The sequence below is a fragment of the Gymnoscopelus microlampas genome, assembly GCF_963454915.1.
Source record: "Gymnoscopelus microlampas genome assembly, chromosome: 2".
Taxonomy (NCBI): domain Eukaryota; kingdom Metazoa; phylum Chordata; class Actinopteri; order Myctophiformes; family Myctophidae; genus Gymnoscopelus; species Gymnoscopelus microlampas.
The window spans coordinates 46,721,682-46,736,982 of record NC_139939.1 but is presented as its reverse complement, the minus strand read 5'-3'; the positions used below and the strand labels follow the sequence as shown (position 1 = coordinate 46,736,982).

The window sequence follows — 15,301 nt, the reverse complement described above, 5'->3', positions numbered from 1 at the left end:
TTCAGAATCAAAATTGAGACACCTAAGCATACAAAAGCTTCAAAATTATTGTTTTATGAAAGATTATTCATATGCATTTGGACAAAAAATACATTTAAGCTATGATTCTACAGCAGTCAGTTGATTACTCAGAAAATGCTCTTATCCAGAGTGACTGCCGATAATTTAATGCTGATGCGCTGTGAGCATGCACATCGGCTATTTTTGGCACGACTAAGTATACTATATATCAGGCTTGAGTGGTTGAGTGAATAGAGTGTTATGAAAACAGTTAGCATGTAGACATCAAAGCTATAGCATCTGACGGCAACATGTTCGAATAATCACTCAGGACCACTTGTATTTGAGTTTTTTTCTCTTTTCAGTGTATCATTTTAATGTACTCTCACAAGTAGGTGAACAGATACAATTTTGTTGCTCACGGTACTAAAACACACATCCATTGATAGTATAAATAGCCAACCTAATAATAATACACATTTTCAAATACATAAATCATCAAGTATCCAAGTATTAAGTTACGGACATCAAATAAAAAGGCATACAAAATATCGCAGACGTTGGAAGTCCAGTTTGAAGCAAAAAAAAAAAAAAAAAAAAAAGAAACATCACATTTTGGACATGGCAGTTAATTAGTAAACAAAGGTTTGATAGAGAAAGGAAATGAAATTACAAGTTCCCAGACTTTCAATTAACATATTGCAACAATTAAGCTTTTCATATTAAAAAATAGTCACTGAAAGGGCATAAGTGTGTGTAAAGACTTCCTGCACAAGACAAAGGCAACCATTTTTTTGTTTTGTTTCAAGTAGAAAAATGAAACACCTTTTCCAAATGCTATAGTGGAGGTTTAATCCACCCAACTGCCTTGTTCCATCTCGATTGTAAGGCATTTATGGATGAACCAATTGATTTGAAGGAAGGCATACCTCTTTCTAGTCTGTCTTGAACGTGGTCTTAAAATTTTACGGGATACATAATTGTTCAAGTTAAAATGAAAAAGAAGAAAACTGGTTATTTTCTTTCCCCCACACATTCTCAGGCAATGTAAAGCCTAATTTACACTGGTAGTATACGGCAATGTCGCTTGACAACAGCAAACGATCTTGTCGCCGAGCGACACTGTCGTGCAATGGAGGATAAATTAAGCTTAACCACTTTGAACCTGGCGTTCCTTATTTTCGTGTCTTTGGGGTGCGGTCACAAACGGGATAAACCAACATCTTGACACAACAATACACGACTCACTAACGCTGCTCTTTCCCCCCAATTCTACGGGGCACATCGAGAGAACACACTTGGATTGTGATCTACACAGTTTTTTTTTGACACTTGGAATTTGAAACTAGAGAGGGGAGGTAAAACATGATTTACCAAGCAATGGATCTCCAATGTAAATACTTTCAACACAATGACTAAGAAAAACAAGCCTGCCAGGTAATAAGCTTACGAGATTAAATAGAACTTTTTCTGTTGTAACGGCTGTGTTGGCATGGAGCTGAGGTTGGCTCTACTGGATGCAGCAGTTATTGCGATGGCCATTGGAATCTTTGAAGCGCAAACGCATCTTTGGACGATATTTCTCCAGGTAGAAAAGCTGCTTGCTGTTGAAGGCTCCACGACGTTTCCTGTTTGACAATGTCAACAGCGGAATTCAGTCCCGTTCAACAGACATTTAATGTTACACACAATTAACGTAAGCATCAATACGTCTCAGTTTCAGTTCCCTAACATTTATCTGTGAAGTCTAAAGTATTCTACTTCCAAAAATGTCTTGATAAATAAGAGACAATTTATTAACACATTTGAGTGCCATAAACGGTCCGGACCGTTTTTGAGAAGCTATGCGTCATGTGCCCATTTTTTTTAATATATATTTTTCCCACGTGAGGCGCTCTAATGAAACTTTGGGATCATCCAAGGAGTCTCTAAGAAGGAGAGGCCGGATGTGGATCCTTGTCAAAAATGCTCCAATGTTAACTCCTTAACTAAAAGCTTAATATCTCCATTTCTTTTTAACGTGGTGGAAGTGAGCCGTTTTCGATCGGCGATCACTCTGCAATGGAGGATCGCGTTAGAAATATTATTTTTCCAGGCGTAAGTCGGGACCCTCCGCCGTCTCGCAGGCACGCTTTGTTTACATGCACTTCCGCGTCGGGGCTTCTACAGCACGAAACATATCAACGTAAGTGGATGGAAGATATGCTGGCACTAGATGTACCCTATTTTAATAAACCTCTGGCACACAATGTGTTAAGTATGTCATACAGCATGAGATTATGTAAGTAAGTAAGCCTGGCTGAGCAATGAGGCTCATAGGGCAGGAGTCTATCTCCTGTTTTCGTAGCGTGAGGTTGGTAGCTTGATGTACAAGTGAACCCCCTGAACATGACATTAGTAATCCAACCCTTGATGCTGAGTGCCAAGCAGGGAGGCATTGGGTCCCATTTTCAGAGTCTTTGGTATGACCCGGCCGGGGGAATCGAACTCCGAAATCCCAATCTCAGGGCGAGCACTCTAACCTCAAGGCCAGGACATGACATTATGTTGCTTGCTGTCCTATACCATTTGCAACACTGGTTTGGAAAAGTGCTTGATAAGTTAAGTATATTATTGTTATCATTGTTACATTAGGCAATTTCCGTTTCAGTTTCTCCAATTAACCCATTAAGACCTGAGGCCGCTTCTAAACATTTTCAAAATCCTAAGAAAAAATCGGAAAAAAATATGAAAAAAAATAATTTTCACGATTTTTCAAAAATAGCAGATCTACAAGCTCATAGCACGGCACTCGGTGCCGCGCTATGAGCTTGTATATCTGCTATTTTTTGAATAGCCACAGAAATCTAAAGTGACAGAGATGCGTTCCAGGTCTTAAGGTTAATGTAGATATAAAATACTGTTTAATGGTCCCTTCCTTTTTCCAGTGTTTTTGAAGAAGAAACTCTGCTCTCATTAAGTAAAAGGTTATCTAAAGTGTCCAAAGGGTCTCGGCGGTGTGACTGTGTGAACTTACGTTCGAATGAACTGGACAGCATCTTCATACTTCATTCCACATTCTATCATGGCGAGAGCAACCAGAACAGGAGCTCTAGAAACAGAACACAAATACATTACCTATTAAGTAATGGGTTTAACCACTTAAGCCCTATATACTTTGGCATACAATGAATAGCAAAAACAATTTGCCTATCTACAAGCTCACAATGCATCACATTGCAGTGATGTTAAGTAACTAAGTACATTTACTCAAGTACTGTACTTAAGTACAATTTTGAGGTACTTTTACTTTACTAAAGTATTTCCAATTTCAATACTTTTACTTCTACTCCACTACATCTCAGAGGCAAATATTGTACTCCACTACAATTATTTGAAAACTAGTTACTTTGCAGATATAAATTATGATGTTATAAAACATACATGAAACACTTTAGCCCTATTTTATACATACTGTAAATACATCACATATACATATATTTGAAAATAGCACATCTACAAGCTCACGTTGTGAGCTTGTAGATCTGCTATTTTCATTTTGGTACTTTTAATGGTACTTTTACTTTCAGTACTTTAAGTATATTTCTCTCCCCAGGCTGGCAGAGGGAGTGTAGCGCCCAGGATTACATAGGCAATTGGCACTGGGTGAGAAAATGGGTTACAAAATCGTGGGAGAAAAAAAAAAGAACTCAAAATATTAATTTGCATCACAATGAACACATTTTGCCATAAAACACGTGAGGACCTCACCTCCCCAATCCTGCTACACAGTGGACAGCAACACAGCAGCCAGGCTCCTCCCTAAACTTCAGTTTGAGCAGGTTCAACCAATCATCGACAATCTGGTTGGAGGGAGGAGCACCGTCGTCAAATGGCCAATCCTGGTGGAGGGAAAAAGAAGAAGGAAGTGATTTAATCTGGCCCCAATTCTTGGAAACCAAAACAAAAGATGTCAGTAACCTACAGAGGAGGCTACAGGGAAACGTGCCAGAGGGGTTGGGTTTGTTTTAGCCCCCGTTAACACTGTGTTCCTTGATCATCACACAGTTAATGCTTATGAAACCCACACACGCACGCACGCACACACACACACACACACACACACACACACACACACACACACTGTAGAAAGGGGCACCCGCATTGAGTTATCCAGCCAGGTTCAAAGATTGCTTTAGTCTTTAAACTTATCAGGAATATGTGAACAATGTGCTTTGTTACTCTTAACTAATACCAGGTGCTTAATCCTATTACAATGATGCTGTAAACAAAGTCCAGGACATCCTCAGCATACCAGACCTGACATCTGACGTGTCACTGATAGCACGCTAAAAGAATGCTTGAATATCTTGCCTGAAATAGGGTTACTTACTTACTGACTTGCCTGAAATAGTCATGTGATATTACAATACAAAATGTACTTAAAGTAAAGTAAAACAAAAAGTAAAACTACAAGCTTGTAGATCGGCTATTTTCAAATAGCCTCGGTATAAAATAGGACTAAAGTGGTTAATGTATGCTTTATAATGTAATCATTTATATCTGCAAAGTAACTAGTAACTAAAGTTTTCAAATAATTGTAGTGGAGTAAAAGTACAATATTTTCCTCTGAGATGTAGTGGAGTAGAAGTAAAAGTATTGAAAAGTACTTAGTCACTTTCCACCACTGAATATTATTACATTATATTATTGTTGTGAAGTGCCGTCCTGGGACTTTGCTCTTCATCTCTAAAACTCACCAGAACTTGGATCCCCTCTTTCCCCACCAGGGTTGCATCATAAGTGGCCTCACATACTCTCACCACGGTGGTGACGCCATACTTCTTCAGCTCCTGTAAAATGAGAGAGGCTTTTCATAAAGACAATGTTTATTGATCCTCCCGAAGGAAGAACTTAACCACTCTAAACCTGAGTTGGCATCTGTGTTGATTATGACAGTAACTTTTGATTTAGTTTTAGTCATAGACTTTTTAAATAGAATTCCATTTAGTTTCAGTCGTATTTTAGTCATCTGAAATGTTTTTGTTTTTGTCTAGTTTTAGTTGACTAAATATCTCAAGATTATAGTCGACTAAATCTACAGTTGATTTAGTCGACTAAAATGTATTTTGGCGGTGCCTTGATGGCGTCGTAATGGCTGATTTTACACTTGGTTGCATGCTGAAAATAGCCGATCTACAAGCTCACAACACGTCGCAGCGCGACGCATTGTGAGCTTGTAGATCTACTATTTTCAGACCACAACACCCGAGCGCAACCAAACATAAAATTACTTGTCTTTTAGTTCTACTGGATCTCTTCTCCACTAGTCCCTCCCTAACATTTTAGTCCAGCTTTTATTTGTTGACAAAAATTGTCAATATATTTAGTCTTAGTTTTAGTCATCGTAGCATAGTTTTTATTTCGTTTTTATTTTGTTTTTATTTTGTTTTCGTCAGTGAAAAAAGGTAGTCAACGAACATTTTTCGTCATAGTTTTAGTCGACGAAATCAACACTGGCATGGTACGTATTGGACCACTTTTTCCCCTCTGCACCAAAAGAAGCAACATGTTCCGACGTTGCAACGCTTTGTGGGCTTGTAGATCTGCTATGTTTTGGCTAATGTTCCCCCTGGCTAATGAATGGCTAATGAATATGGATGCTAGGGCTCAAGTGGTTAAAGTACACTGGAATACAATACCCTTTTTTCTGAACTCAGGGGGGATCGTTGTTCTACTTAGGGTTTAGATGACATTATTTTCTGCTATTCCATTAATTCTGTATTCTTTATTTCACCACCTTTTCTGTTTCATTACCAATTTGACTGCATTTACAATTTGAGTTCTAGAATGCAGAAATAACTCCAACTTGTCCATTTAGCATTAAAACATACATTAGTATTTAATGTAATCATAGCATTTTTACCACTTAAAACTTAAAACCTAGTTAGTTGATAGTAAGTGGACCGGATTCCCAAGGGCTCTCTATACTAGGCCCCCTCGTGTTTTCACTCTACACTAAATACCTTCTGTGAAAATAGCTGATCTACAAGCTCACAACGCGGTGCGATACGTTGTTGTTAGCTTGTAGATCAGCTATTTTTTCGCCGAATGTTCCCCCCCGAATCGGGACGCGAGGGTTTGTGTGTTTAAATCAATTAGCAACCATAATGAGGCTCACCTCAATGAATTTATTCAGAGTGGCATTGGTGGGATTATGGGTGATGAGGAACCTCATATTTTTGTAGGTGATTTCCACTGGAGCTGGTCTGTTCATACGAGCCATTGTGACAACGAATTGGGGGGGGGAGAAAAAAGCCCACACAATATCCTCCACACAAATATGAACGTAAACACTTAGTTGAACACCGAAGTTGATTCAAACCAAAATGTCAAGTGAGAGTGTCCCCCAAGAAACAAAATCCTCCTGGTCTTCTTATGAGATTGGCGGTGCCAAAAAAGGAAGGCTGTCAACAACAGGCAAAAGGTATACCGAGGGGGGGGCAGTTGGCGAACAATCACGAATCAAACCCCTCTCTCTCCTTCGGAATGAACCAAACAAAAATAAACAAGGCAGGTTCCACCTTGATTCTGGCCAGGCGGAAGCCAACGAGGGCAGTGTGCAGCAGGTGGAGTTACCCCATCCAGGCCGTGTTCTTGCTGGTTCTGGGAGGTGGTTCCCGTTCCTGCCAACGTGCGGGGGTACCCTCCTGTGGCTCAAGTGCGTTGGGGGCAACGGCGGCGAGTTCAAGTGGTTCACTCGTCTGCATAGGCGCCGGCGGCGTGCTGTGCCTGGCAGTAGTCCCCACTGCCCTTCAGAAACTCCATAAATGTGTGACCAAGAACACCACAGAACTGCTGCAGGACACAAAGGGACACGGAGGTGGCTTTTAGACACACACGGTGGGGAAACGCACACACTCTTATACAGCAGTCCTGACTCCTGCTCCACAGCTAAATCCTCAGTGTTGATTTGAGAGTGTAAAAACTTGACCCATACATAATCAGAATCACATTAACACGTAAGGGCTTTATAGCCTACTTTGCTTTATGGGTAAAGACATTGACATCAATGGAAACAAGCCCTGGGCTTATTGGGTTATCCTTTTAGCATTATTTTGTATAAATCTGTGCCACTGTGACTTTTTTTGCAAACTGTTAATAAAGTATAATAATTTCAACCACTTTAACTTTTTATATTCAAAAATACTATTCAAAAATATCAGATATACAAGCTCATAGCGTGGCACCGAGTGCCGCGCTATGAGCTTGTAGATCTGCTATTTTTCAAAAGTCTTGAACATTTAGTGAACATTTTCAACCCAAATCCTTGGTTCTGGAGGTCCCTGGCACAACATATTTTCAGATGGGGGTCCGCAGCCAAATATTTATCAATTTGGGGGTCCTTGACATGAAAAAGTTTGAGAACCATTGCACTAAACAATCCACCAAATAACATGTATCTGTCACAAGCTAAATTGGTAGAGAGAAAGAAAAGGACAAAAAGAAAGAAAGAAAGAAAGAGAGAAAGAGAGAAAGAGATAGAGAAAGAAAGAAAGAAAGAAACTAATACATTGAAGGGGGACATTCATCATGCAGGTTGTGGCATGGTTGCCATGGTACAGTAGGAATGATGTGCCATTTCTTACATCTAGGTCACAGCTCTCTCTCTCGAGCCCGGAGTCATCATCATGAGGCCTATGGCTACAAATGCGATTTCATACATGTCCATGGATTTGCACTTTAAGGCTGACTGACCAACAAAAGGACACGATTAATGTCATCTAATCGCAATTTCTATCCGTTTTACCGACATGACACGTGCAATTCCTTGCAAGATCACTAACTGGAAATGCCCCCCTCCCTCACCACCCCCGCCCCCCAGCCTGATTTATGCTCCAAATACTGTCTACCAACCAACGGTCAAATCCTGTTTCTGTAAAAACGAACACTGGGGGATTTTACTGTCTAAGCTCTTGAGCTATGCATTGTTAATCTGAGATTTTCCGGATGGTAAAACAACCTTTCTTCTGAATATAAACGACCAATGCGGAACAATCAAGTGATTAAAAACAATATCCTATATATATATAATAGCCTATAGGCAATATTTGTGTGCACCAAAACGACACAAATAAACTGAAAGTCTGAATGATGTCCCTGGTATAGAAATGTGATTAGTGTTAGAGGTTCTTTGTGTGCATAGAGACATAGCCTGGGCGCCATGCATCGCTGCTATAACCTAGTAATAAGCGGCCTGCCTGCACAGACCCAGACAGTCCCTTAGAAATAAACTACACATCGCCGGCTATACCGTCAAAGGTACCGCCTCGTTAAAGTGGACGGCAGATCGTGCGGGTTCACATGCACATGGAGGCTGACCATCGCGCACGGGATACGTTTCAAACAAAAATGCGTCGATTTTATCCGAGGAAAAATGTCGAATGGCAAAAAAATATAGGAGGAGGAGGCTGCGCATCCGCTAAAACAACTGCAATAAAACAACACTATAATATAAAGCCCCGCACGTTTTAACAAGACGAATCTCCGCTGATTTAACCACTAAATAAACATCTGCAAAACCATGACAGGCTAAAGAGAAATCAATGTAAAATATAGGAGTTTAAATGTCCAAAATAAGCAAAAAATGTCTAAGCTTGTGGCGACGGGGCCGTGGTTTGCTTTCACCGAGGAAACGACAAACGGATACAAAATTGCAACAAAGAAGAGGCATCAGAATTGGCAACAAAATGGCAACGCGATGCTCGCAAATAAATACTTACTGGAATATGCTTACTCATTGAAGATTGTAGCTTAATCATACAGCCGGTCCACTAAAAAGAAAGTCCAAGAATTAAATGGTTCTGCTGCACCATACAGTCTGTCTTCTGGAGACTCTGTCTGCCTAGACGCAACGCAGACAGTGTTGCCAGGTTGTGTGAGAGGAACAAGCAAACCAGGTCTATATGAAAACAAGGCAAGCCCCCAAAGAAGCAACTTAGGTCACATGAGCACTTAAACCTATATGCGTTGGCTATTTGAAAATAGCCGATCTACAAGCTCACAATGCGTCGCGATGTGACGCGTTGTGGGCTTGTAGATCTGCTATTTAAAAACAAAATCTTGACAAAATGTGAAAAACGAGGATTAAAAAAAAACTAAATATTTTAAGGGCTCTAACCCTAACCCTAACTTCTAATAAAGTATTAAATCAATCAACAACACAAATCCCTGGCATAAAATATTTTCAGATGGGGGGGGGGGTCCGGCCTGCAGACAAATACATATTAATGTGGGGGACCTTGACACTTGACCACTGGTTTAAACAACATTAGGAAACAAGCCCAAGCAACCACACTTTAGAAACAAGCCCCAAAAAAACGCAACCCGCAACTAACCAATAATTACAAGCAACGTTACAGAAAAAACAAGCACACAGTCGCTTATAATAAGCGGACATGGCAACACTGGACGCCGACACTGTGCTGAAACCCCACCCTGAATGGATGTGTTCTCGGACATCACCGCTCGTGCTGCGCAAGTAGTCAGTCTACACAACTTGGGCTCCTGCGCCATGCAATGCAATCAGAACTGGAACCAGGCCCATAATAATAGGCCAATGACCATGATCACGAAGCGTTTAAGTTTTAAACCCCCCCAGTTTCTTTCTTTCAGCTGGGGAGTGAGTTGTTGTTGGCTACCACGTTACTATACAGTAATATGATAATAACTACAACAATAGGCTATAACAATAAGGGTAATAATAATAATAATAATAATAATAATAATAATAATTATTATTATTATTATTATTATTATTGGTAGCCTATTACTAATATTATTAGTATTGTTGTTGTTATTGTTATTATCATTATTCATAGTAGTAATGAATAATAATAGTAATAGTAATAACAATAATAATAATAAGCAAATGCTAAATGTTAATGTGTACTAGCCTACAACAAGTCAGATTTAAAAATAGCTTAAGTTACTGTATGTTGGACAATGTAACAATTTAAGTCACTTTGGAATGAATTACTTTCAGATAGCAATGCATTGTTCATGTACGCATACTAGAGAAATAACAGTGTGTGTGTGTGTGTGTGTGTGTGTGTGTGTGTGTGTGTGTGTGTGTGTGTGTGTGTGTGTGTGTGTGTGTGTGTGTGTGTGTGTGTGTGTGTGTGTGTGTGTGTGTGTGTGTGTGTGTGTGTGTGTTGATCTCATTGTTCCAGAAGACATAGCCTACATAGCATTGGTGTCTTTCTGGAATAGCATGAGAGTGGAGGCTGGATCCACAATCAGAACTGCTGAGCCGGGCGTTTTCCCCCTTCAACCCCGGTTCGCAGTGGAGACAAAGGCATATTGAATTGTTTGTATATTCATAGACCCATTGGCTGAAACCAGAAGAGGCTCAGTGTCCATCAGTGGTCATTTCAGTGGTCATTGGGTATAGTTTCCAACGGGACACCCATCGGCGTGGGCAGAGAATTTTCTACTTCGTTACCATTGTGCTAATTGTCTATAAAATTAATGTGCTCGTGCACACTCTGTCTTCACATGTGGGCTATCAAATTTCAAATCAATTGATCATTTAAGAGTGAAAAGAAAATGCATGACTCTGAAGATTTCACCCTGAAGGTAGCAAAGGTAACAATTCCACTGTAGATTTATTCTCTTAATTATTATAATTATTTGTGTTTGTTTGACTGTTTGACCTTTTATTCACCAGGATACAAATTCAACATACTTTTTATTTTTTATTTTATGTTACTGTTTAAATCCAATTTGTTTGTAGTATTCTTATATTATTATTCTATGTTGACGTGCATAATCATGTGCGTTATGTTCAATGTCTGCATCTTTACCAGGACAGCCATGTTAAACAAAGAGACCAAATAGATGGCACACGCATGAGCGTGGGCAAAAAGAAGGGCGTGAGGGTCACTGGTAAATATGTGGCTCCCACAGACTGGGACAGCGGAGGGCCATCCATTATCCACCCCTACGCCAGCCCACCCAGACCCCCAGACACGCCCACCACCATCTCCATCAGCCCTCCTTCTCAGAGGCCCTACGTTGCACCGGAGAGGGACTATCCCATGGCAGAGGAAGCCCCGATAAGGCAGGAATGGATGAGGAACGTGTCTTCCAAAAGCAGGGCCTCCTATGGCGACATGGACGTCTCCAAACAGACCATGGAGGAGCTCAAGACGATACTGCAGGAGAGTTCCCTGAGCGGCGTGAGGGGTAAAGACGAAGGAAGGCCAGGGGGTCCTTACACGTACCTGCATGGCAGCACCGGTGGTGGCCCGCATGGCAGCACCAGTGGTGGCCCACATGGCATGAGCACCAGTGGTGTCCCACATGGTAGCACCAGTGGCCCGCATGGACGACAAGAGGAAGGAAACCAGCCGAGGACGTTCTCGACGTTCAAACCCCACTCTAGCAGTTCTAGAAGGGGGGGCTCGTCCAGGGATAGCATGTCCATTCAGACTGCACCCAGCATGGATGCATCCAGCTCATTCAGGTCCGATGTGCACACAAATAAGCAATCTGGAGTTAGGTCACCCACACACGAGAGCAGAGTGAATTGGGGACAGACTGGGACTTCTCATACAGGTTAGTTGTATACCTTTGATGGAATTAAATGTCAAATAATTAATTTGCTATTCAATTCAGTGTACTACAATTACAATCAAGAACACAAATCAACACATGGTCCTTTGACGGGACCAATACTTTTAGTGATTGGACTATATTTTTTAGTTATAGGACAATATTTTAAATTAAAGTTAGGGTAAGTGATTTACTTTGGTTAAAATAAGTGTTAAATACCTCTATAGAGACCCCTGTGACTGAACAAACGCTCTGAAGCAATGATTACTATCAGAATATAGTACTTTTAACAAAAAGAAAACCCAAAAAATATCACTTACCCTAATGAACTTAAGCAGCACTATGTAACTTTTTTTTTTAAATGTTGTCCAATCTGTATGGTAGAGTATGTTAATGCAATATAACTTATACAATTGGGGTGGTTGTATTTTGTCTCCCTGCTTTTCTATCGGGACATTTAGATCGTGTCAAAGGTCATGTGTCACCTAGACACGGTCATGTCTCATCGGACACGAATTTTGACCTGATGGTCAAGATTCAATTTATCCCCTGAGTAAACAGGCAGGCTCTATTGGCTCAATGTCAGCACTTGCGCAGGAAACCGGGTTCAAATCCGGGGTAGAAGAGGAAAGCAATTAATAAGAACCTCTGGTTAATTGTTTTGGGGTTTTGTTTTCTTCTAAAGGGGATATAAGTATAACATAAGTAATGTTCTGGAAGATTACTTTCATGCTTTATACATTTTATAGACGCTAATTACGAATCTGTCATTTTTCACAGACGGCGGCAAAGGGACCATTGAACTCTCTGGAACTCAGAGTTTAATTTCGGCCATGGAGCAAATCAAGCAGCACATCGCCAGAGAAAGTATCAGCTTTGTCCGCTTCGAGGCCACAGATCTCCACGGGGTGTCCAGGTCTAAGACTGTGCCTGTCCGCTTCTTTCACGTAATCATCTCACATACAGTTTCCCTCAGGGGATTCATGAAAGAAGATCTATTCTATTTATCTATCTATCTATCTATCTATCTATCTATCTATCTACTGTATCTATCTATCTATCTACTGTATCTATCTATCTATCTATCTATCTATCTATCTATCTATCTATCTATCTATCTATCTATCTATCTATCTATCTATCTATCTCTCCACATCCATCCACCCATCCATCTACTGTATAATTCTTAATCATTTAGGTAGTGCTGATAAGTTTAAAACTTCAGATCACAAATATTACACACAGCTAAAGACAAGAAATAAAACACCAAGGCAAACAGAGGAAACAAACATCCCTGAGTCCCTATGATCAACATATAATGAAGAAATACTGCTGTGCTGGGTAAACAAAAGAGCCAAATGAAAAAGCAATTTTTCTCTCAAGACAAACATTTTCAGTGGAAGTAGAGGAGGGAGGTACAGTATGGATGCTGTAAGTGGGGGGAAGTGACTTTAATGTTTAATCGATGTGCATCCACAGGAGAAAGCAGTATATGGCGTGCCAATGCCAAGAAGCTACTTGGAGCTGACCTTGAGCCCCAAGAGCAATGAGGTGGACAATGCCAACGCTGCCAATTTCAGCAGCGACGTGCTGCTGATCCCTGACCTGTCGACCTTCAGGATCCTACCCTGGGCCGAGCAGACCGCCCGGGTCATCTGCGACCCCTGTACGGTGGGTGGGAACCCGCTACGGACGTCACCCCGTCTTATCGCCAAGCAGCTCTTGGGCCAGCTTCAGAGCCTTGGCTTCTCCTTGCACTCATCCTTCACCTACGAATGCTGCGTCCTCGGGGCGCCGGACCGCATCGGCCCCAAGACCCTCATGTTCCCCGCCACCACCCTGCTCAGCAACCACGACCAGCCTTTCTTCCAGCAGCTGGTGGACGGCATGTACTGCATGGGAGCGGACGTCGACAGCTTCTCTTCGGGCAGCGGCCCCGGTCAAATGGAGATCAACCTGAGGCCGGAGTTTGGGATCGCGGCCGCTGACAGCGCCTTCACCTTCCGCACGGGCATCAAAGAGATGGCTCGCAAACACAGCTACATCGCGAGCTTCTTCACCGACGACGGCCTGTACAACGCCGGCGTGCTGTCCCACAGTCTGTGGGACGCCAACGGGAGGCGGAGTCTGTTCCACAGTCGGGACAAGGAAGGCGAGTTGTCGGAAATCGGCTTCAAGTGGCTCGCCGGTCTCTTTACTCACTCTGCCGCCCTGAGCTGTCTGATGTCCCCGGGCCTCGGTTGTCGCAGTCACATGGCCAAGGCAGTCAAAGACCCGAAACGCACCATGCTGCATGCCACCTGCGGCTTCAACGAAAACAGCACCTCCTTCAATGTGAAATGCCACGGCGGGCGGGAGATGCACATTGACAACAAGCTGGGCTCGGCCATGGCAAACCCATATGTGGTGTTGGCTGCGACCGTGGCCGCGGGTCTCGATGGTATTAGACGTAACCTCACCGTCGAGGGCGTTTTAAACAAGGCGTCCAGTCAGCAGAGACAGTATGCCATCCCTGTGAAGCTGGATGATGCCCTGGAGGCTTTAGCAGAGAACCACGTCATCCGCAGTGCCCTCGGAGAGCCTTTCGTGCAATACTTCATTGCGATGAAGAAATTTGAGATTGAGACACAAGAGCTGGATGAGGAAAGGAACAAGTGTCTGGAGTATTTCATCTAGAAGCAGAAATACAATGAAGGTGCTCCGTGTTTTTAAAAGGGTGGAAAAAGTTCCTTCAGAAACATGAAAAATATCACTTGAAAATAAAAGCTTTAAGTTTTAATTAGCCTGATGGATGGCTACTGCTGTTACTGTAATGAGACACATGTAGATATTCAGAGTCATTCAGAGTCAATTTAAAACAATAAACATGCAGTGAAAAACAACGTGTGTTGTGTGCTCTTTTGTTGATTATTACTAGTGCAATACCCATTATCAGAGTGCTTGGAGGCCACTTTATATGACGTCAGTCATCCATGCCACACCAACCTGGGCACACGACTTTCAACAATTCACTTGCTACAATTCAAATAGAAATATTGTACTTTTGACTCAACTGTATTTCTAGGAAGGGACTCTTGGTACCCAAACATATATTATGAATCAACCACTCAAGCCCAACTTCAAATAGTGAAAATAGCCGATGCGGTGCGTTGTGACCTTGTAGATCTGCTATTTTCACTATTTTCAATATTAAAACAACTAAGGCCAGAACAAACATTAAAAAGCAATGTGTGTATCTGCAAAAGTGATAAAAAAAAATATGAATACCTGTGAACATGATTTAAAAAGGTGTAGCTCTATTTGTAAATTTAAGAAAATATATACAATTAAAATATGGTAATTAAATATAAAATTATATTATAATAAATGTAAATATATCATGTAACATTTACAGAAATTATAGAAATATAGTCTTTGTTTTGTTTCTACTGACTGATGATTCTGCTATTGTTTTCTATTTTATATAGCTTATTTAAAAAAAAAAAGGTTAGGCACTATAAGCTAAGGATTCAGCATACACCTTTTTCGGTCTAGCTGTTTTGTTGTATGAAGTGTCATATTTGTACATGGCTAATGACCAAAATAAACTATTACTACTATTTAAAAAAAATCTATACAGCAATGCATTGATATAAAAAAGAAAATGTACTTTGTAAGTTGTACTAATAGACACACAGAAAGACAGACAGAGATTCCTGGGATACTG

The 15,301-nt window shown here is 41.2% G+C and overlaps 3 protein-coding genes across 3 annotated transcripts; 1 reads left to right on the top strand and 2 right to left on the bottom strand.

Moving 5' to 3' along the window:
- Positions 1–348: 348 nt before the first annotated feature.
- Positions 349–6,296, bottom strand: ptp4a1 (protein tyrosine phosphatase 4A1). The gene is made up of 5 exons (XM_084082530.1): positions 6,161–6,296; positions 4,740–4,832; positions 3,751–3,881; positions 3,017–3,091; positions 349–1,628 (listed from the first exon to the last, which is right to left on the bottom strand). Exons 1-5 carry the CDS (start codon positions 6,263–6,265, stop codon positions 1,511–1,513), a joined length of 522 nt encoding a protein of 173 aa, XP_083938656.1. The 5' UTR covers positions 6,266–6,296; the 3' UTR covers positions 349–1,510.
- A 439-nt stretch (positions 6,297–6,735) lies between these two features.
- Positions 6,736–8,801, bottom strand: LOC311063245 (uncharacterized protein; the record flags this gene model as incomplete). Its single annotated transcript, XM_084082541.1, has 2 exons — positions 6,736–6,837; positions 8,763–8,801. 2 exons carry the CDS (start codon positions 8,799–8,801, stop codon positions 6,736–6,738), a joined length of 141 nt encoding a protein of 46 aa, XP_083938667.1.
- Positions 8,802–10,587: 1,786 nt separating this feature from the next.
- On the top strand, positions 10,588–14,787 carry lgsn (lengsin, lens protein with glutamine synthetase domain; the record flags this gene model as incomplete). The annotated part of the gene is made up of 4 exons (XM_084071647.1): positions 10,588–10,626; positions 10,848–11,513; positions 12,345–12,542; positions 13,075–14,787. The coding sequence occupies 4 exons, from the start codon at positions 10,588–10,590 to the stop codon at positions 14,269–14,271; spliced, it is 2,100 nt and encodes a 699-aa protein (XP_083927773.1). The 3' UTR covers positions 14,272–14,787.
- Between the last annotated feature and the right edge of the window lie 514 nt (positions 14,788–15,301).

Coding starts and splice junctions, on each gene's coding strand:
- ptp4a1 (XM_084082530.1), bottom strand. CDS start 6,265: ATGGCTCGTATGAACAGACCAGCTCCAGTGGAAATCACCTACAAAAAT. Junction 4,833..6,160: donor CTCTGAATAAATTCATTGAG/GTGAGCCTCATT, acceptor CTCATTTTACAG/GAGCTGAAGAAGTATGGCGT. Junction 1,629..3,016: donor GCTGTCCAGTTCATTCGAAC/GTAAGTTCACAC, acceptor ATTGTCAAACAG/GAAACGTCGTGGAGCCTTCA.